General features: G+C 38.4%; 1 protein-coding gene across 2 annotated transcripts; it reads left to right on the top strand.

Moving 5' to 3' along the window:
* Window positions 1–14,098, top strand: LOC111332104 (catenin beta-1). Of its 2 annotated transcripts, none has more exons than XM_022937375.2 (13): window positions 1–153; window positions 1,327–1,372; window positions 1,848–1,915; window positions 4,987–5,236; window positions 5,753–5,909; window positions 6,035–6,100; window positions 6,289–6,467; window positions 7,645–7,865; window positions 8,320–8,501; window positions 9,124–9,438; window positions 9,904–10,302; window positions 10,791–11,060; window positions 12,283–14,098. In XM_022937375.2, exons 4-13 carry the CDS (start codon window positions 4,995–4,997, stop codon window positions 12,490–12,492), a joined length of 2,241 nt encoding a protein of 746 aa, XP_022793110.2. In that variant the 5' UTR covers window positions 1–153; window positions 1,327–1,372; window positions 1,848–1,915; window positions 4,987–4,994; the 3' UTR covers window positions 12,493–14,098. The 2 variants fall into 2 exon arrangements, with proteins under 2 accessions (XP_022793110.2, XP_088600685.1); XM_088744559.1 differs by lacking the exon at window positions 1–153 and adding an exon at window positions 1,072–1,096.
* Window positions 14,099–22,487: the final 8,389 nt, after the last annotated feature.

Here is a 22,487-nt window from a genome sequence, read left to right as displayed (position 1 = left end):
TTAGTCAACGAATGGTGCCCACGCTAGCTCGGTTCATTGCCAATCCCTCGATGGACTGTTTTGGATGCCATCTGAGGTTTTGATCGAGCGTTCCACCGAGAAAGGACTTCTGTAGCTGAAAGTAGGAACTCTTCTACCCGGCTACTTCAACAGGTAAGCTAAATAGTTCGGAGCTAACGTGTTTAAGATTGATATATCACTTTAAAAACCGTTTGCGACTGAATAGAAGCGCGCATAGTTGGTAGTAATATTGAAATCTGCTATTGTTGTAATGGTTGTTTACCAGCAAGGAGATTTAGGGGTTATTCGGTCTTTTTGAGCGTGAAACTACCTGTCAGACGGCTGAATTTTGGTTAAAGTTTAGCTTTGTTCTATTGTTGAAGATTTTGTGAATTCGTTTTTCGATTAAAAGTGATCATTTTGGGAACAAGTCGGATTTCTCTTTGAACAATAGGTTGCAGTTAGGCCGCAAGTCGCTCTGCGTTCAATTCGAATGGTCCCCTCGTGTTAAAAGCATTTATCTTTGCGGACTATTATTGAATCGAAAGTTTTCTTTGCTCGTTAAATGTTATTGTATTTATTTTATACCCCCTAAAAACCTGTAACTTTGGAAATATGCTTTGATTTCTGTTACTTGAAAAATTTAGTATTAGCTGGTTGGCCTTCGCTACGTTCTACTTAAAATTCTTCATCGAAGAATTTGCTAACATATTGATGGAACCGAGAATGGAGCGATAACGCCGTACTTTTTGCTTGATTCAAATTATTTTGAAGTGTATAGTGATTTTTAGTTGTTTGAAAATGTGTACAGCTCGATATTCGTGTCTCTCTGGACCAGTTGCCATGTTTGACAGCAAGCTTGCTGTTTTAGGCGGTCATTATAGCCGCTTTTCTATTCTTTAATTTACCATTGCAGTCTCTCAAACGTTGGGGAGGTAACTTATTCCGCGATTGTGTGGATTTTTATTGTAACTGTAAATTCTGGAGGAGGTTGCACCTCTAAACGTTGGCAGTCAAGGTTCATGTCAAAGCGAAGCAGACAGCCAGCTGAAAGGCTTAGTGAGGCGCTAAGATTTTGCGAGATTTATCGGCGGCGGTAAGGAAACTTGGTTTTCCGTTTCCCTCCAATTTCCGAAGTTTTCTAATTGAAATCGAGTTAATCAAGGTTGCCTTTGTATCCCTCTTTTTGTAAGCTAACGATTTTCCAGCCTACCTTGATATGATGTTCGCTCGTTCTTCAGCAGATATTCAGTTGAGCGATTACGTTCATCCTGTACGCTTACAAAATAGCTTTTATAACATTTTCCTAATTTTTGTCTTTTGCAGGTGTGCGAATTTCATTTCAGTAGATGCCCTAACCAGTGAAAGATTGGTAAGAGTGCGAAAGAAAAGTTTTAAACAAGACTGTACATAAACAATATAGGTGGTAAAAAAAATCGCAATGCGAGTTAAGTTAACGTAGATCCAACAGAAGAACGGTGTTCACACCGTATTATTTTCCGTTCGTAATTGTATTTTCTTCTTTACGCTGTCTGTTGCTTCAGAGGTTTCCGCTTGCTTGAGATTATAGCGGCATATTTCCACACCGAGAACCAGAAAAATTTGTCACGCTTTTTTGAGCGAGGGAATAAAATTTCTTTATATCCGCAAGCTTTTAGTTGTTTACCTTAATTGCTAACAATAGTTTCTTTCATTCGTTATGAACACTTCTTTCCGTCGGAAGTCACGTTCTGTGGAGGTTTCTTATCAAAAAACTTAAAAATCACTCAATATTGCTCTTATTAAAAATGGAAAGGTAACGATGTGATCCTTCTGGTTTTTGTAAATATTGTGTTTCGTCTCTGCAGCAACGAGGAAATTGCAACATTACGAAATTTGTTTGATACAGCATAGCTTGGCTCAAAGCGGTGAAGAGGTAAGCATTTTGTATTAGTTTGTGGAGCGTTTACCGCGATAATGAACGAACTTTATCATAAAACGTGGACGGTTATGTAGTGGAACAAGATTTTGTTAAAAGAGTCGTATACGAAACTATTCAGCCGATGTGAATACGGCCCGCTGGATTAAATCCTTTTCGTAACTATCATTTTGTGCCGAATGGGTAACTTGTAGGCGTACAAAAACCGTTTTGAAACTTGAACAGGTTTGTGTTTGATTTGAAATTCAATAAGAGGATATTGCGGATGAATTCGAAATTCCTTTGGCATTACAAGTGATTTTTCTTGGATTCACTATGCAAATAAACACTTAAAACGTTCGGGAGACATCAAACATAACTTTAGACGTAAACTCCACCTTGCCTTATATCGTGCTCAACAGACTAGTGCTCAAGGTCATTTGTGACTACATATCAACAGAACCTTCTATTTATCAAACAATTTTCAATTTCTTTTCAATGGGAAGATTTCTACTAATGTGTACTTTGCAATGTAATGTTTTGCAAAAATTTAACAGTTAATGTATCGTACCTTTTGTTGGTGTATTGTACCTTTTGTTAGATATAACAGCAATCTAAGGTCTTTCTTTTTTACAATCAGTCTAGAAAATTCGAACACATTTTTTTCTATAATTAAACCGTGATGACCAAAGAAATATCAAAACCTCTTAAGAAACAAAGACAATATCCTACTAAATTCTTGTTAACAGTTGTCTTATTTTACTCATTATAATAATATAAGATAGTAAGTGATGTTTCTGAAAATTCAGTTTTGTGCAGAGTAAGCTGTTCAAAACATGTTGACTTCTGGCATTGAGGGTTCAAACAAAAATAATTTGTTGGAAACCCCTAAATAGCTGGAAACTTAGATTCACAGTTCTGAACTACAACATTAGGCTGTCCTTAAAAGTGGGAGTAAGATACTGTTGTAGCTGAAAACTTGCCTTTTCAGTTGTCACCTATAACATACAGCATTTCTTCAAAGGAGTTTGTTTGTTCGTTCTTTTTTGCTAAAACATAGGAAGCTTTGTCCTTGTTCCCAAGTGGTGTGCACAGGTAAATGTCAAAGGATTTCGCACAAGGCCCTGTTTAAAAGAGTAACTTGAGCTTTCACTTTAACAAAGGGCTAACACTCGAAATGTCAGCTTCGCAAAAACTCTTTACATAGGCTTAAATTTATTATTATGAACTCAGTTGATGCCAACCAAATGATCTAACTTGGAGCTTGGTTTACATTCAGCAAAGTTTGTTGAGCATGTTATTGTCTATACTTGTTTGTTTTATATTTAAGTAACATTTGAGAGTAGTTTCTGTGCATAAGCTATCTAAGTATCATGCATTTGATGGTTGTTTTTAATATTATTTTAACAGTTGTATGGACTAGTTTATATTACTTCAATTTCCTTATTTCACTTAAGGGGGCATTATTGTGACAGATTAGTTACCTGTACTCAGGAAAGAAAACAGACCTTTCATTTTATGTAACAAGGCTGTAAGGTGCCTCGTGTGACAATATGTTTTGGTTCTGTAGCGATCACTTGGTGTGGGTTTTGTTCAATTGTCAGTCTAGTGTTTCAGTGAACACAATATTGTCAAATAAATAAATGGGGTAAGTTTCGTGAGAAACCACGGTGCTGCATCAGTGGGGCTATTATTACAAGATAATTTGGTTTCATTAACTGCGTTGATAATGTAAATTGGCCACTGTAAACTGTTTCTAGAGCTGATATTTCAAGCATTAGCCCTCAGTAAGAGTGAATGACAAGGGGCAATGTAACTGCCAACAAGTCAGGTTCCAACACGCACTTTTATCGTGGTTGAAAGGTTGTGTGATTTGTGCACGCAAAAAACGGAAAAAACTAAGAGCTGATCATAACGAAGGAATTGATGTTAATCTACCGAGAAGCTTATACAAAATGAATTTAAACAAAACAAAATTATACAAAAAACCAAAGGAAACAAATAATTGTGAGTGAAAGAATATGAAAAACAATAACAAAATGTGCGTGCAAAAACACAAAAATGTAATTAGGAATGCAAAAAGAAATCACTAGAATGGGAATGCTGCAGTAACAGGCAAAAGCTCAAATTCATAAACCTTGCATCAATTACTCAAGTTCAAGCTTCTCTCCATTGTTCCAAAGTTTCTTTCTTTCTGGTTCAGGTTTATCTTGCTCCACACAAACCAACATCCTAGTTCTAATTTCAACCTGGAAAACAGCATACAAAGAGCTACTCTTGGAATTGCCTCTGCTGAATTCCGAGTTCTTTATTGATTTATTGAATCATCTGGGTATGCCATGCTTTTCAATATTTTAGCTGTGAGAGGTGAAATAAATTTGAAGTGTTACAGGAGCAATCCAATTACTTGTTGAATTTTCAAGAATTCTAACTGATTTTAGGTGTTGACCCTTCACACCCTAAAATCATTAACAATTATTCTTTGAAGTCGAGGTGAATAGTGGCTAAATATTTACCGAGCTGCTTTGCGGCTCGGTAAATATTCCCAAAAGCCACTATTCACCAAGATTGAAAAGAATAATAGTTTTAGTATATACACACGAAGTGATCCAGACAAAATGAAAAGGAAGCCATTTAAAGGCAATTTCTGCTTCCGAAACTTTAGCGAAATGCGAATTTACACCTGCTATTTTGTTTTTCACAGTATCCACTCACTCAGAGGTGTACATTGTTGATTAGCCTGAGATAGCGAACCAATCAGATTGCTTGAAACGCCAAGATCACCGAGTGTGTGTATACTAATTCTGCATATTCTCTTTACTTTTCTCTATACATTTCCTAAGGTGCTGACAAGGAGAATTTGTTTAACAATCAAGAGCCTCTTTAGTTATTGATCGCTTTCCTTACTCTCATGACCTTTGTGTGTGATTCAGGGATGATGTAAGAAGAAATGAGGTGCTACGCGCTGTTAGTGGTTAAAGGGTTAATAAGATGTACTATAAGTAGTAACTTTAACTTTTTGTGGCTGTAAAGGAGAACACTGGATAGAATTGCCAGTATTAACTTTGTTTTTTACTTTCTTGATACAGTTTTCACCATGGAGACCAGCAGAATTGGATTACCTCATGGCGAAATGAGCAAAGATGAACAGACTGCAATGTGGCATCACCAGTATCACGATTCTGGCATCATGTCAGGTGCTACAACTACGGCGCATTCAATCAAGGGTGATGATGATGACGACTACATGAAAACACACATGGCATTTGAGTGGGAGCAGCCTGGATTTTCAGAGCAGGAGATGCATGCCATGAATCAACAATTTGTCTCAACCAGAAGGTGAGTGAAATCACTCACTGAGGTGCAATGTATATTGGTTAAAAAGTAACAAAATTACATGACCATATCGAAGAAGTGCTATGGCTCTGTTGTGCAAATTGGTGTCATTATGAAGCAAATTTGTATTTTAATCGGTGGCATTGGTCGCCAGCTGCATTTTTAACTCGCAATCACTCAGTAAAGCACAGCTGGCTCTTCTGAGATCATGCACTTTCAATCATTTGATATTGATTGCTATCTTTGAGCCACCTCACTTTAAATCTGAACCACAGCTGAATTTCTCAGCTACAACTCTGGGACATAAAAATGAATGGGACTAAAGAAAAATAGTTTACAAAGTACAAACATGAAATGGAATTATTGTGATATTTGGCCAACACATACGGGGAACTCACAAACTAAAATGTTTGTAACAAGGTTTGCAGCATTGTACAGTTGTACTGATTAAATAGTTTTCCTATTTAATTTCATCTGTGATACGTGGTAGTCTTATTTGCATTGTTTTCCATCACACAGTCAACGCATCCGTCAAGCCATGTTCCCCGAGACACTGGAGGAAGGAACTCATATCCCTTCTACACAGTTTGATTCAGCAGCTCACACTGCCGTCCAGCGCTTGGCTGAACCATCACTCATGCTGAAGCAAGCTGTTGTCAATCTAATTAACTACCAGGTAGAGCAGTGCTCTTTCAATATGGTGGCATATATTAGTTGTGGAAAAGATGACAGATCAGACTTGTACAGTTCAGTATTTTGTTTCAAGGCTTGTTACTAATTATTATTTTTTTCATCTTATAGGATGATGCTGATCTGGCCACACGTGCTATCCCTGAGCTCAACAAGCTGTTAAATGATGAAGATCAGGTGAGCAGTTACAAAGAAAATGTGAAACATGTCAAAAGTAGGCTCTTAGCAGAATCACTGAGTTCTGGAACACTTTTGACCAAAGCACAAAAGCACATAAAATACTTGTTCTGTGACCTCAGTACAGATTTGCAAACTCAGCCTGTAAGAGTACTTGTTCACTTACCTACATGTCAACAATCTTTAAGGTGGTGATCCGACAAGCATCAATGATGGTGCATCAACTGTCAAAGAAGGATGCAAGTCGCCATGCCATTATGAACTCACCGCAAATGGTGGCATCTCTTGTGAAGGCGCTGAACAACTCTAATGATCCTGAAACCATCCGATGTGCTGCAGGAACTTTGCACAATTTGTCTCATCACAGGTGAGTAATAATTGCATTATAGGGGCATATTTGTACAGCGCTCTTAGCTGTAATAATTTTTGGTGACCTAAGAGGTGGTGATTGTGTCAGGTGAAAAAGAAGACAAGGTGTGAGGGAAGTAGAGAATGCTGCAATGGGTTGTGAACAAATTGTGCCAACAATTTTGGCAGTCAAAGGATTCAATTCAGCAACCTATGTTCAGTCATAATGTAGGAAGCCAAAAATTTTTGATTCAAAGAAAGGAATGTCACCAGTGGTAACACCAAAACAATTCCAATTTTTTGGGAACCATCTTCTAGTAAGTAAGTAAGTAAGGACTTTATTTATAGAGGGGGACACGTAACAGCTGAAAAGCTGACAAACCTGTGGCCCTCTAACTAGATTATAAAGCATTACAAAAAACTGATAAATAAATAAATATATAAATAATTACAAAATTCTATGATAGAAATAGCAGGATATATTAAAAATATTCAGAAAGATAAAATTAATTTATAAAAAATTAAAATTAGATAATGTGCTATTGCTTAATATTGTTTCAAAGTTGTCCAGGTTTTTATATGAGCTTATAAAATGCTTTTTCACAGCTGTTTTGAATAGTTTTATACTAGGCTTATTTTTGATATCATGGGGAAGGCTGTTCCATAACTTAACTGCGTCAACACTGAATGCCTTGCCACCATCGTTATTTCTTAGGTATTTGGGACACACTAAATTTAAATTGCCATGTCTAGTAGACCTATTGTGTACAGAACTGTTCGTCTTGAGCAAGTCTCTGATGTAAATTGGAACATCGCCTTTAAGGCTCTTAAAAATCATTGTACACTTATTTAGTTTGATTTCATCAAAAAAAGGCAACCAGCCTAGTTTACTAAAGTTTACAACACTTCTAGAATAAGAGTCCACTCCAAGAATTACTCGCGCAGCCCTTTTCTGTAACCTTAGGAGACAGTGGAGTTCTTTAACGTCGCAGATATTCCAAACCATGCTCCCGTCTTCCAAACCATGCTTCTAAGTCTAAGTTTGCTAGTGGTAACTCAAAGAAAGCATGGAAGACTACATATACAAAATAAAAGTTAGATTTGGATGCTAAATTTGACTGTTTTACCAGGCAACTTCAAGATCTCCTTACCTGTAATGATTATTGTTAAAACAATTTTTTTTTTTGATACCCCAGACAAGGCTTGCTCTCCATCTTTAAATCTGGTGGCATCCCAGCTCTGGTAAGGTTGCTTGGGTCCCCCGTGGAAGCAGTAGTTTTCTATGCTATCACCACCCTGCACAATCTTCTGCTCCACCAAGAAGGTGCAAAGATGGCTGTCAGACTGGCAGGAGGTCTGCAGAAGATGGTGGCCCTCCTTGGACGTTCTAATGTCAAGTTCTTGGCAATTGTTACAGGTACAAATTTGAATTTGTAGACAAGGAAATTATTGTCAACATGAGGGGAAAAAAAAAAGAAGTCTTTGTTTGGTAAGAAAGAAAACACCAAAGTTATTGCAAATATTGAAAATGACAATGCTTGTTTGAAACTATTTTAAATAAGATTCTTCAAATTTGATTTTATTCAGTGAATGACATGGGTATACTTGAAAAAATAGATCTCCAAACATACTTGGAGAAAAAGAAATCGGAATGCTCTCAGTATGAGTCAAACTCGTGACCTTCTGATTAGAAGAATCTTATTTGGAAGTCAGATTTTTTAGGATCTCTTGGTCATCTCGTACATTTTAGATAATAAACAACAACTGAAACTGAGTTTTTGACATTGTTTAGCAAAATTGTGGGAAGTAAGCCTTTCTTGCATTTGTATGTCTCTTACCAAAAGGATGCTACATGTTCATTTTTGTCACAGATTGCCTTCATGTGCTGGCATATGGTAACAAAGAGAGCAAGTTGATCATCCTAGCATCAGGAGGCCCTGCTGAACTGGTGCGCATCATGAGAAGTTATACGTATGAGAAGCTGCTCTTTACCACCAGCCGTGTGCTGAAGGTTCTCTCTGTGGACACCGACAACAAACAAGCTATTGTAGAGGTGATTGTTAATGCTTGACGATGTTGTCAGTCCCTTCACTCCTTGGAATAAATTACCAAGCTGAAAAATTAAGAGAATAATGGAAATAATGTCAACAGGGAGATTTTTTTTTTCCAATTTTACGCAAGAAATTCAGAGCTCAAATTCTACAAAATACATAGACGACCATACAGAGAATTGATGTATGTGTAAGGGTGAGAAGAACTTATTTGGGGGTTTCATGAAATTTTAGTTACTGGCAGTGCAGCAGCTATATATGTAGCTTGTGCGCAGGCTCTTATGTTTGAGTCTCACCTTATGGCCCCTTTCTGGACACAGTTGCTTGTTTTACCATGGGCAGATGCTCTAGAAAAAATTTATAGAACCCCCTGACGTTGTTGTAGCATTGAGTGTTTTTTCGGAGTGGGAATTCAAAACTATTTCAGTTTGAGAAAATTACAAAAATCAGGTGTCAAGGAGAAAGAAAAATCTGAACAAGAGTATAGTGTTAGATTTTACACACAATTCTCAGAGCTAACATTATGAGAAATGTATGACAGTCTTTAGGGAAAATTGATTCAGAATCCTATGTGTTAAGATTGAACAAACCATCTGTAAACATGGCTGGCTAATTTGTCCACAGGCTGGAGGTATGCAGGCACTCGCTATGCATCTTGGTCACCAGAGCAACAGACTTGTTCAGAACTGCCTCTGGACTCTGCGCAATCTGTCAGATGCGGCAACCAAGGAGGATGGTCTTGATAACTTGCTGCAGATGTTGGTACAGCTGCTGTCATCCAACGATATTCAAGTCGTGACATGTGCAGCAGGTGTCTTGTCAAACTTGACATGCAACAATCCCAACAACAAACAACTTGTTTACAGGTTTGGTGGCATTGAGGCATTGGTGAGGACATGCATGCAGGCGGGAGACAGGGAGGAAATCACTGAGCCAGCGGTAAGATGTCATGCTGAATTGTCATGCTTAGATCTCTCACTACCACCTGTTTAGCCTGTAAGGTTCTTGTGGTTGGGCACAGCTGCTTTTTCACGGTTGTTGCTAGGTGCCGTTTGGTGGTGAAATTTGCCAGATGAAAAAGGTGGCAATCCCCATATAAATTTGTTTCCAGCAAAGGCTTGGTAAGGCACAGTGGGCACTTCTGAGGTAACAATTGTTCACCACCTTTGAGCGCCTTGCTTGAAATTTCAGCTGGCAGCCTAATTTCTTGCCTACAGTCTTGTTTTTTATACTGTTGACAACCACTTATGAAAAGGTTAATGACCCCCCTGCATTAAGACTCTGGAGTGAAGAGTTTGACAGAAGAAGAATAATCCCAGTCATGCAAACAACTAAGGAGATAGTCCAAAGAAAGCCTTAAAAAATTTAGGCATAGCCATGAACCCTTGCTTTTTTCTTTTACAGTGCTGTGCATTACGCCACCTGACAAGTCGACATGAAGATGCCGAGAAAGCCCAGAATGCAGTGCGTGTTCACTTTGGCCTGCCAGTCTTGGTAAAACTTCTTTATCCACCCTCTCGCTGGCCACTCATTAAGGCAATTGTAGGTCTCATGCGTAATCTGGCATTATGCCCCCTTAATCACACGCCAATCCGTGAGCATGGAGGTCTGCCTCAGCTTGTTCAACTGATGATGAGAGCCCACCAGGATATGCAGAGGAGACCTGGACAGAGTGTGGTAATTGATGGTGTAAGAATGGAAGACATAGTTGATGGCTGTGTTGGTGCACTGCATATTTTGGCCAGGGAGGCGCACAACAGGGCTGGTATAAGAAGTCTCAACTGCATTCCTCTCTTTGTACAGGTAGCCAGTCATAATGATACTTATTACCTTGTATATCTCTCGGTTAGTACTTTTGCTATAATTGGCCAATTTAGCCCACAGTTTGTTTGAATGTAAATTCTACCCCCTCGCCTCATTTTCTTGCTCCACACTGCAAGTTATTGAACCTCCTATTTCCCACTTGGATGGGTAGGCCACACAATTTGTGCTATAAATCTGAGTGGAATGGCACTTACAGGCCATCTTACTTACTGGACAAAGTCTTGAATATCTTTAAAACATTGCTTGTGATCTTCATTTGGTAGCTAGACTCTAAAATTGATACTTGATTCTACATCACAAAGCAAACAATTATACATTCGTTTTTTTGTCATTCGGCATGAAACAAAGAAAAAATTCTGAGTCCCCATGAGGAATTAAACCTCAGACCTTCGGATTCTGTTCTTCAATGCTCTACCACTGAGCCACAGTATTAGTTCCATCATAACATCCTTACCTTTTCCCTTCAGCTCCTCTATTGCCCAATTGAAAACATTCAGCGCGTTGCAGCAGGAGTACTCTGTGAACTTGCACAAGACAAGGAAGGTGCAGAAGCTATCGAAGCTGAAAATGCAACAGCACCCTTAACAGACCTGTTGCACTCAAGAAATGAGGGCATTGCTGCTTATGCAGCTGCTGTACTCTTCCGAATGTCTGAAGATAAGTCACAAGATTACAAGAAGAGATTATCTGTTGAGTTGACAAGTTCTCTTTTCCGGGACGATGCACCCTGGCCTGAGGTGAGAAGCCACCATCTTTGTTCTGTATATGTTTGTCTGACCTTTTTAACTCTTTTTAACTATCAGAACTTCTTACAGTATCAGTTCAATATCAAGCAGACAATTGAGGAGAATAAAGGAAAATGTCAATTTGGGGTTATTACTTAATCCAGTACGATATTCTTTGGAATTGTGTGGCAGACAGTAAGGAAAATTACTACTGAGATTTTAGAAGCTAAAGGGTTAAGATTTTTAAGGCCAATGCTGAAAAATCTCATAATTTTGGTCAAATGAAATGAAGTGTAAAACGTAAAAGTCACAAACCTGCTAAAGAAAACTCCTGCAAATTTTTCATGCTGCCCAGTAGGTGTGATGCTGCTGTATAAGTAGCTGTGTCTAGTGCAGAATATAATAATTGGTCCTTTTCATCTTTCGGAGGTTTTGCTGTTTATGATCTGTTGATCAAAGTTGACAGCAAAACCTTGTGGGGTTACTAGCAAATTTTGCTGTCCAACAGAGTCCAGTTGTTCAAAGTGTGGATAATGCTATTCCCCAGTGGAGAAATGTTTGCAAAATGTACAGCATCATTCCCCAGATAGAGAATTATCTAGTGGATATATTCTCATATACGTCTCATAACCGCAGTTCACACATATGTTTCATATGTTTGTTGTTGTTTGATTTATCATCTACGGGTTTATATCGAATTAATTTGATGGCCTGCTCCCAGTTGGCTTGTTAGCTCAATTGGTAGAGCGCTACACTAGTATCGCAGAGGTCAGTGGTTCGAGTCCCGTACAGGCCTGAAATTTTTTTCAGGTCTGATTTTCACTATTGCTCAAATAGTGCTTTACTGCGAAGGATCCTTCTCATATACGTCTCATAACCGCAGTTCACACATATGTTTCATATGTTTGTTGTTGTTTGATTTATCATCTACGGGTTTATATCGAATTAATTTGATGGCCTGCTCCCAGTTGGCTTGTTAGCTCAATTGGTAGAGCGCTGCACTAGTATCACAGAGGTCAGTGGTTCGAGTCCCGTACAGGCCTGAAATTTTTTTCAGGTCTGATTTTCACTATTGCTCAAATAGTGCTTTACTGCGAAGGATCCTTCTCATATACGTCTAGTGGATAGTGTTACCTACCCTTTGAACAACAGGTGTCAGATGTTGCAGATAGAGTTTAGTTTTTAGCCCAGTGTGTTGATAACAGATTTTCATCACTCTTTCTGTTGATTTTAGCCAATGGATGGAGACTTCCCAGACCCAAGTCACTACATGCCACCCGGAGGGTATGGTTACCCCCACGATGGGTTTGATTACAACCAGCCTATGGACTATTCTCATGATCCTGGGTATGATTTCCACCATGCTGATCCATCCATGCAACCTCTTGCTCACCCCGGAGGGCCACCCCCTCGCGGTGGCACATGGTATGACACAGACTTGTAAGAATACAGGTTGCTGACTTGTATTACGACCTTGCACAATAGGTTGTGAACTTTTTATTTTAGACAGCTGCGGTTCCCTTGGTTTGTCTGTGGACTTCATCGCACTGTTTACCTGTAATACAGTTCTCGATATAGGTTGGGGTATGAATAAGTCCAGAGAAACTGTTGTCCAAAGGCAAAAATCAGCTGCCACCTAGAGTGTCACATGTTGTGGTAGTTAATAGTCACATAAGCTTTCCATTTGCTTTAGAGCCATTTCAGTTGTTCTTTTTGTTTTTCCTGAAATCTAACATAAGGGTTGGTAGATGTCTGAGTGATGCTTTGTAAAAGAAAACAGCAACAGCAACATTGATACCTTGGTTTTAAGTCCTTGGTGTATCTTTTTGTCATTTGAATTTCCAGTCTAAACTGGAATATTTAGAAAGTTGGGGCTGACAAATGTTTTGTGTAGTTTTCTTTCCTTTGCTAACTAAAGACATATTCAAGATGTATTATTTTATATGCACAGTTTGTAATGTAAGGCATATTTGCAAAATATGATAATTTTTTTCAATGCTTTTTTTTTTTTAATACACTTCATTTGAACCAACAAAGTACAAAGGATTTTGCAAACATCACTTTTTCTGGCTTCAGATAAAGAAATGTCGTTGTTGCTCTTCTAAGAACTGGAAATTCAGTTCGCACAGATTTCTTAAAAGGGCACCTTTCCTTTTATTTCTTACAGCTATTAGATGTGAATGGCAGTTTTTTTTTTCTTTTTCATCATAAACTGTTTCTTATTTGCAACCTGATTCTTTTTGTGATAAACCCCTTGTGTATACTGAATATCCAGTAGAGCACTTTAACTCTAGGGATCTGTCTGTCGATTCTCCCCTCTAGCTGCTACACATTTCCTTGTAGATTAGTTATGAGAATTTGGTGTTAGATCAAGATAACAACTTCTACCTGATGAGTTTGAGTATTCTCAATATCTTTTTGCTGGATAATGTATGGATATGTTATAGAGAAGTTACCTGTTGATCAGTTGTGGAAGTTAAAGGGTTAAGTAAATAATTCCTGATGAACTAGTACTCTGATAAACCAGTGATTGTGTTGATAAACAAAACATGTTTAAGCTGGTTTCCATATCGTATCATTGTCAGTCTATTCCATTACTATTTCAATTCATGAATTTATTTATATTTTGATCACAGAAGCTGACTTTCACATTACTTTCATTATTTTCCATTTTTCTCTACTTTCCTCACACACAAATGTATAATAATAACTAGGTTTTTTTTTCCCTTGCGCTTTGAATTATTGTATTTGTATAGATTGCTATGTCACTGAGGGCTGTTGCAGTGAATTCATTTTAGCTTTTTTTTAGTCTCACAAGGTAGTATAGAGGTTTTGCACAGCAGCCATGTTGGAGGGCAGGAACAATGAAAATATTTTGCATAAGAAAGAAAATTTTTTCCCATGGGTAAACTGATCTATTGTTCCTGCCATCCAACATGGCTGCTGTGCAAAACCTCTATTGCCTAGCTCTGTATTGAGATGATTGATCTGAGGTGGAATGAACAGTGATTAATATGCTATGCAATTAAATTTTCTAATCATGTACAAAACTTGTTTCGGTTGTTGTGGTTTTTTAAGGAGGGGAGGGGTTTGGGGGAGCCTTCTGTTTAGTTTATTGGACTTTGGGTGGAGATGGCCAGGATAGCGCCTAGACCGCCAAAAAGTGATTAGCTTTTCGTTTCTTCTTACATTTTCACCCCTGAATGACACATTTCACTTAACGAAAATAAAGGAAATGATCACCTCCTTGCAATAATTTTATTTATTACAGTTTCTTCAAACCTAAATTAATAAATAATGATGATAATGGAGAGGCAGCTTCCAAAAGCGTACTAGACACCATACGAGGGATGCTCCCCAGTAAGCTAACAAAATGTATCTACAATATTAAGAGACAATTATCAGAGTATAAAATTTAATATAAATTAACTCTGAAATTCTAAGTATTACCACCCAAAAATGAAGTGACTTTATGATTAAGGCTAGAAATACTGACAGAATCCTTTATATTATTAGGTAGACTATTCCATTCATTAATAATACAGATAAAAAGGCTATATTTATAAATATTTGTTCTACTATACTTGCTGAACAGGCCAAGAGAATCATTCTTCCTTAAATTCTAATCCACACAGCGATCTTTACTTCTTGTGGCTTACTGCCATAGAAGCACAGGCGAGCTTTGGCAGGATGGGTCATCTGGCTTGTTTGATGCCTGATCCTGAGAGTGACCAGCAGATAATTTCTCCTTAGAGCATCACCCCTAAAGGAAATGATAACTAAATAATCCCCTAATTTTCAAACAAATTCTCCTTGTCAGCACCTGTGATAATGTATAGAGAACAGGTTCATGGTTCTATTTCACCACCTTTGTTGGTGGTCTTTCCTTTGTCTAAAAATGGCTCAACCCTTGCCCCAACTTATTTCTTTCTCCCGCTTCAAGAACAGGAGAGAACCTCGGGAACGATGTAAGAAAAAGAAGGGTTAGGAAAACTTTTTCATACAAGTTTCTTAAAACAACTCCCCAGGCCGTAATGATAATTATTACTATCGACATCAGAAAAAAAATAAACGTCCCTGTATCCGGTCGGAAAATGTTAGAATACAGCCGTGCTGTTCCTTCGTCTGCAACCTACATCGACAAGGGTCAGGAGCCCACTGCCCCAGCATGCACGGTGCAGTAAAACCCCGCTCGCTTCAAATGCCATGGGAAACGAAGGAAAAAAAGCCGCCCTGTAGTCTGAGTTCGCCTGAGTCTGAATTAGTATTTCTAAACAGTACAACAATATTTGCTCCCTATTTAATAAACTTTACCAAGTTTAAAATTAGTCCACAGTGTTGTCCCATTTCGTTTAACAATTGAGAGAAAATGACCGAAGTGATTTTTGGTCCTACTTTTTCGGTAAAAACTTATTTGAATTACAAATATTTATTTCAACATTAACATTCGTTTTTACGATAATTCTTGCTCGTGGAAAGAGCTTACGAACTACAAGAACTTTTAGCGTCTTAATCGGGTACTCTGGGTCAGCAAACACTTTGTTTCAAGCCAAATTGCTTTGGATATGGCTCCTTATATGAATCAGCCTTTGTCTGCTTCTTCGAAGTTGCGAGGAGTTCAAATTCGATGCCAAAGATTGATGAATGTCAAATTGTCACGTCTTTCCGCACGGTAAATAGCCTGAACATAATCCTATTTTTATAGGAAGACAGAGTTCGAGTTTCCCTTTGTTATCCTAGAAATTTTATTTGAAGATTTAATGGTAGAAAGGAATGGTATTCGATAAGCTGTGAAAGAAATCCCTCGAAGCAGGCGCCATGACAGTTGTCATAGAGCCACGTGGCTTCTATAGCGACAGCGGTTGATTCTTTTGATATTGTTAGAGTATCGATCTCTTTTTCAATCATTGATCTATCCTCATTGGTATACTTATTTTCAAATGATATTTTCCTATTTATGTAGTTGGGAAATATTTCCGTACAACCCCATACCAATAAAAAAACAAAGCCGTAGACCCAAAGGAAATCTGTTTTTTTGCCTCTGCTTTCCTTTGTCCAAGAATTGAATGCATAATGAAGTATAGATAGCGAGTAGCATAACCAATCAGATCGCAGCATTAGTAGATTTACAGTTATACGTTTTGACGTTATCGTTTTCATTCGATCGAAATGTGCTCCATTCCAGTGAATAATAAAATAATAAATAAATAGGAATTTGGCCATAGCCTGCAGAGCAGGCTTTCTAGTGGAGTTTGGGCGAAAGTTAGGCCGCGCGAAAAATAGAGCGAGGCGAAAAATTAGGAGGTAGGGGAGGGGAAGAGGGGAGAAAGGAACGGGTTTTTCGAATTTTCAAGTACTGCTGGCAGGCGTTCCTTTCTGTCCTCTCCCCCTCCCCCTACCTCCTAATTTTTCGCCTCGCTCTATTTTTCGCGCCGTCTAACTTTCGCCCAAATGCATGCCCAAACTCCACTAGAACGCCTGCTCTCCAGGCTATTTGGTAGCTATTCTTGTTTACTGCTTCCAGGTCGAATTGGAATTTGAAATGTTGGTTTTTGCCGAGGGAGGAAAACTTGGAGACCCGAAGAAAAACGTTTGGGGCAAGGACGAGGACCAACATCAAACTCAACCCACATATGACCCCAGGAAGGGAGGAGCGAGGGCGCTCGCCACTGCACCATCTCTACCCCCCTAGTACAAAAACAATTTGTCTTGGGTCTCCGTTCGACAAAGGACTACGACGTTTTCAATAAAAGATGTAGCGGCTCTAGTTCAGTTTCAATGTTCTTGTAACAAAAACTAATTACATGTACCTCAAGAAAAATATGCAGCTGTCAACAATGTATTTCTCTTTTCCTCTCCTTAGGAGAACGCGAAGCATAGAACGAAAACGTCTCGAAATCAAGAATGTAAAGGGAGGAAAGAAATACATGATAGCCTCTAACATGGTCAGTCATTTGGCTATCTTATACATAAAGCGCTTTTCGAAATGAATGTTGCATTACATATGATTGTGCACTGCGTTTGTGTTAGTATCTCGCGCAACTTTAGACGGAATACTCTTTCATTGGATTGTTAGGCAAGATTTCCATATAACCCCATACATTAATTATGCATAGAGTGTTACAAAGAAACCTTATATTCAGTCTTTATGAAATGGAATGCATAATATTAAATGTATGGGGTTATATGGAAATCTTTCCAATTGTTATGTTAGCATCTCGAGCACCTCTAGGATTCTCTTTCATTGGATGATTACGTTAGAATCTCGAGCACCTTCCGGATTCTGTTTCACTGGATTGTTACGTTAGTATCTCGCGTACCTTTAGGATTTTCTTCCATTGAATTGTTACGTTAGCATCTCGCACACTTTCAGTATATCCTTTCATTGGATTGTTAGGTATCTCTCGCACACTTTTAAGCTTAGCTTTGATTGGATTGTTACGTTATTCTCTCGCCAACTTTCAGGATTCTCTTTCTTTGGGTTGTTGTGTTAGTATCTTGTACTCCTTTTGTATACTGATACATTGAATATTTGCATAAAAATCTCGCGCAATTTTAGAATTCTCTTTCATTGGATTGAAGCGCTAGTATCTGGCATATCTTTGAGGATTCTCTTTTATCGGATTAGTGCGCTAATATCACGTACACCTCAAGGCGTCTCTTTTTAAGATGGCTACGTTAGTACTTCGCACACTTTTAAGATTCGCTTTCATTGAATTGTTACATTAGTATCCCACGCACCTTTAGGATTCCGTTTCATTGAATTGTTACGTTAGTATGTCGAGCACCTATAGGATTCTCTTACACTGAATTGTTACATCAGTATCTCGCGTGTTTTAGGATGGACTTACATTCGATTGTTACGTTAGTGTCTCGGGCACTTTTAGGATTCCTTTTCATTGGATTGTTATTTTAGCTTAGTATCTCGCACACTTTTAAGATTAGCTTTCACTGGATTGCTACGTTATTATCTCGAGCACCTTTAGGATTCGCTTTAATTGGATTGTTGCGTATCTTGTACTCTTTGTATACCAATACATTGAATATTGTCATAAAACTCTCGCGTTATTCTAGGATTCTCTTTCATCCAATTAATGCGCTAATGTCACGTTGACCTCAAGGAGTCTTTTTTTTAAGATTGCTACGTTAGTGTCTCGCACGCTTTTAAGATTTGCTTTCATCGAATTGTTACGTTAGTATCCCGCTCACCTTTAGGATGGATAGCCCTTCATTCGAACGTTACATTCGTATTTTTGTTTGACTTTCATTCGATTGTTACGTGAATAACTCTTGCATATAATTTGGAATTATCTTTTATTGGACTCTTAGGTTAATATCTCGCGCACCTTTAGGATTCTCTTTCGTTGGATTGATACATTATCATTTCGCAAATTTTTAGGATCCTCTTTCATTGGATTGTTGCATCAGTACCTCGCACCCCTTTAGGATACTCTTTCTTTGGATTGTTTTGTTAGCATCCTCCGCTTTCATTCGATTATTACGTTAGTGCCTCGCACACTTTTAGGATTCTCTTTCTTTGGTCTGGTTCTTTTTATCTCGCATACCTTTAGAATTCTCCCACTCTGGATTGTTGAGTTTGTATCTCGCGCACCTTTAGAATTCTCTTTCATTGTATTGTTACATTAGTATCTCGCACACCTTTAGAATTCTCCCACTCTGGATTGTTGAGTTTGTATCTCGCACACCTTTAGAATTCTCTTTCATTGGATTGTTACGTTAGTATCTCGTGCACCATTAGAGTTCTCTTTCATTCATGAGTTACATTAATTTATTTTTTTCTCAGGCATCTCAGTGGTTCAGAATTCTAGATCCCCGAATCTGATGAGCTACATCTGCGTGCTCTAGTGGTTCGGATTTCTTATCATTTATTATTATATCATGTGCACTGCGTTGTGTTAGTGTCTCGTGTATCTTTAGGATTCTCTTTCATTAGATTGTTACGTTAGCATCTCGCGCACCTTTTGGATTCTCTTTCATTGGATTGTTACGTAAGCATCTCGCACACTTTTAAGATTCTCTTCCATTGGGTTGTTATGTTAGCTTCTCGTGCGCCTTTAGGATTCTCTTTCATTGGATTGTTACGTTAGTATCTCGCACACCTTTTCGATTCTCTTTCATTGGATTTTTAAGCTAGCACTGATCTCGCACACTTTTAGGGTTCTCTTTCATTCGATTGTTACGTTAGCATATCGCACACTTTTAGGATTCTCTTTCATTCGATTGTTACGTTAGCATCTGGCGCACCTTTTGGATTTTATTTCATTGGATTGTTACGTTGGCATCTTACGCACTTTTAGAGTTCTCTTTCATTAGACTGTTAGGTTAGTATCTCGCACACTTTCAAGGTTCTCTTTCATTGCATTGTTACGTTAGCATATCGCACACCAATACGATTCTCTTTCATTGGATTGTTACGTTAGCATCTCGCACACCTTTTAGGGTTCTCTTTCATTGGATTGTTAAGATAGTATCTCGCACACCTGTAGGATTCTCTTTTATTGGATTGTTACATTAGTATCTCGCACACCTGTAGGATTCTCTTTTATTGGATTGTTACATTAGTATCTCGCACACCTGTAGGATTCTCTTTTATTGGATTGTTACATTAGTATCTCGCACACCTGTAGGATTCTCTTTTATTGGATTGTTACATTAGCATCTCGCGCACCTCATTGTAGGATTCTCTTTCATTGGATTGTTACGTTAGCATCGCGCACACTTTTAGCGTTCTCTTCCATTGGATTGTTATGTTAATATCTCGCGCACCCTTAGGGTTCTCTTTTATTGGACTGTTTCGTTAGCACCACGCACACGTTTGGGGTTCTCTATCATTGGATTGTTACGTTAGCATCTCGCGCACCTGTAGGATTCTCTTTGATTTGATTGTTACGTTAGGATCTCGCGCACTTTTAGAGTTCTCTTTCATTGGATTGTTACGTTACTATCTCGCAGACTGTTAAGGTTCTCTTTCATTGCATCACATATGCGGGAAGCAATCTTGAGAACGTTCAGTTTTGTCTAAATGAAGACCTAGAAAACGTCTTCAACTGGCTACAAGCGAACAAACTCACGTTGAACATGACTAAAACCGAATTCATGCTAATAGGGTCGAGGCAGGGACTGAATACTCTCACAGCTTCTCCAACAATTAGAATGAACAATACTCGAGTGAGCCAGGTTTCAGCTACAAAATCGCTTGGTGTAATAATAGACGATAAACTCGATTGGCATAGTCACATCGAAAAACTAACGAAAAAGATCGCCTCTGGTATCGGGGCCCTAAAGCGAATTAGGCACCTGATCCCAGCATCAACCTTACATCTCATCTACCAAGCTTTAGTAAAACCTCACTTTGATTACTGTGACATTGTTTGGGGTAGTTGTGGGAAAATGCTACGAGAAAAACTGCAGAAATTGCAGAATAGAGCAGCCCGTGTGTTGACATTCTCTAACTATGATGCTGATGCAACTGAGCTACTCGAGTTTTTAGGGTGGAAAAATCTTGCACGCCAGCAGGAAATCCATAAAGCCACCATGATGTTTAGATGTCTGCACGGGCTAGCTCCAAGGTATCTATATTCAAAGTTTACGTGGCGTGACTCTGCTTATGACCTCAGGGACTCTGAAAATAAGCTTAATGTTCCACTACCGCGCACTAATTATTACAGAAAAAGCTTTAGCTACAATGGCGCCACATTATGGAACAGTTTACCACGCGATATAAGGAACACAGTGTCTCTGGGGTTATTTAAACGTAAGATCAATGACATTTTTAAAGTCTAACGCACGGCATTCACGGAAAACAGCTTTAGTGTTATAGTATGTAGTTTTAATTTTAAATATCTTAGCGTATGTGATATGTATTTTTATAGGCTGATGAATTGATCGTGTCTAAATAAAGATTACAATACAATACAATTGTTAAGTTAGCATCTCGCGCACCTGTAGGATTCTCTTTAATTGGATTGTTACGTTAGCATCTCGCACATTTTTAGAGTTCTCTTTAATTGGATTGTTAAGTTAGTATCTCGCACACTTTCAGGATTCTCTTTCATTGGATTGTTACATTGGCATCTCGCGCACCTGTAGGATTATATTTCAATTGATTGTTACGTTAGCATCGCGCACACTTTTAGCGTTCTCTTCCATTGGATTGTTGCGTTAATATCTCGCGCACCTTTAGGGTTCTCTTTCGTTAGATTGTTACGTTAGTATCTCGCACACCTTTAGGGTTCTCTTTTATTGGATTGTTTCGTTACCATCACGCACACGTTTCGGGTTCTCTATCATTGGATTGTTACGTTAGCATCTTGCGCACCTGTAGAATTCTCTTCCTTTAGATTGTTACGTTAGCATCTCGCGCACCCTTAGGATTCTCTTTCGTTGGATTGTTACGTTAGTATCTCGCTTACCTGTAGGATTCCTTTCCTTTCAATTGTTACGTTTGCATCTTGTGCACCTTTAGGATTCACTTTCGTAGGATTGTTACGTTAGTATCGCGCACACTTTTAGCGTTCTCTTTCATTAGATTGTTACGTTAGCATCTCGCGCGCCTTTAGGATTCTCTTTCGTTGGATTGTTACGTTGGTAGCTCGCGCACCTTTTGGATTCTCTTTCATTGGATCTTTAAGTTAGCATCTCGGACACTTTTAGGGTTCTCTTTCATTGAATTGTTTAGTAAGTATCTCGAGCACCTTTAGGATTCTCTTTCATTGGATTGTTACGAAGCATCTTGCACACTTTTTGGGTTCTCTTTTATTGGATTGTTACGTTAGTATCTCGTGCACCTTTAGGATTCTCTTGAATTGGATTATTATGTTAGCATCTCGAGCACCTTTAGGATTTTCTTGCATTGGATTGTATATGCATATATCTCGCGCATTTTCAGGATTCTCTTTATTGTGTTGTTACCAAAGTATCTCGCGCACTTTCAAGATTCTCTTTTACTATATTGTTACACTGGTATCTTGCGCACTATTACGATTCTCTTTAATTGGATTGTTACTGTTGTATTTTAGGATAATCACACTAAGAAAACCACAACAACTCCTTTATTCACAAAGCATCATGGGTATGATGACGTATCAATATATTACAGTTACGTCAGGATCTCGATCGCTTTTACAATTGTTACGTCAGTATCTCACACACCTTGAGGATTCTTATTACATTGGTACCTCAAAATCTTGTAACCTTTAGGATTTTCTTTCATTGGATTGATACGTTGGTATCTCGCGCATTGTAAGGATTGTCTCAATTTTATTACGCTGTTATGTAAGTAGCTTGAGCACTTTTAGAATCTTTTTTACTGGATTGTTATGTTGGTATCTCGTTCACTTTTAGATTTGCCTTTCACTCGATTGCTACGTTAGTATCTTGCACACTTCAGGATACTCTTTCATTGGATTGTTATGTTGA

The sequence above is a fragment of the Stylophora pistillata genome, chromosome 14, assembly GCF_964205215.1.
Source record: "Stylophora pistillata chromosome 14, jaStyPist1.2, whole genome shotgun sequence".
NCBI classification, from domain to species: Eukaryota; Metazoa; Cnidaria; class Anthozoa; order Scleractinia; family Pocilloporidae; genus Stylophora; species Stylophora pistillata.
Note: the sequence above shows the minus strand (reverse complement) of the source record. Positions and strands in the feature narration are given on the sequence as shown.

Coding starts and splice junctions, on each gene's coding strand:
- LOC111332104 (XM_022937375.2), top strand. CDS start 4,995: ATGGAGACCAGCAGAATTGGATTACCTCATGGCGAAATGAGCAAAGAT. Junction 5,910..6,034: donor TCAATCTAATTAACTACCAG/GTAGAGCAGTGC, acceptor TTCATCTTATAG/GATGATGCTGATCTGGCCAC. Junction 10,303..10,790: donor GCATTCCTCTCTTTGTACAG/GTAGCCAGTCAT, acceptor TTTTCCCTTCAG/CTCCTCTATTGCCCAATTGA.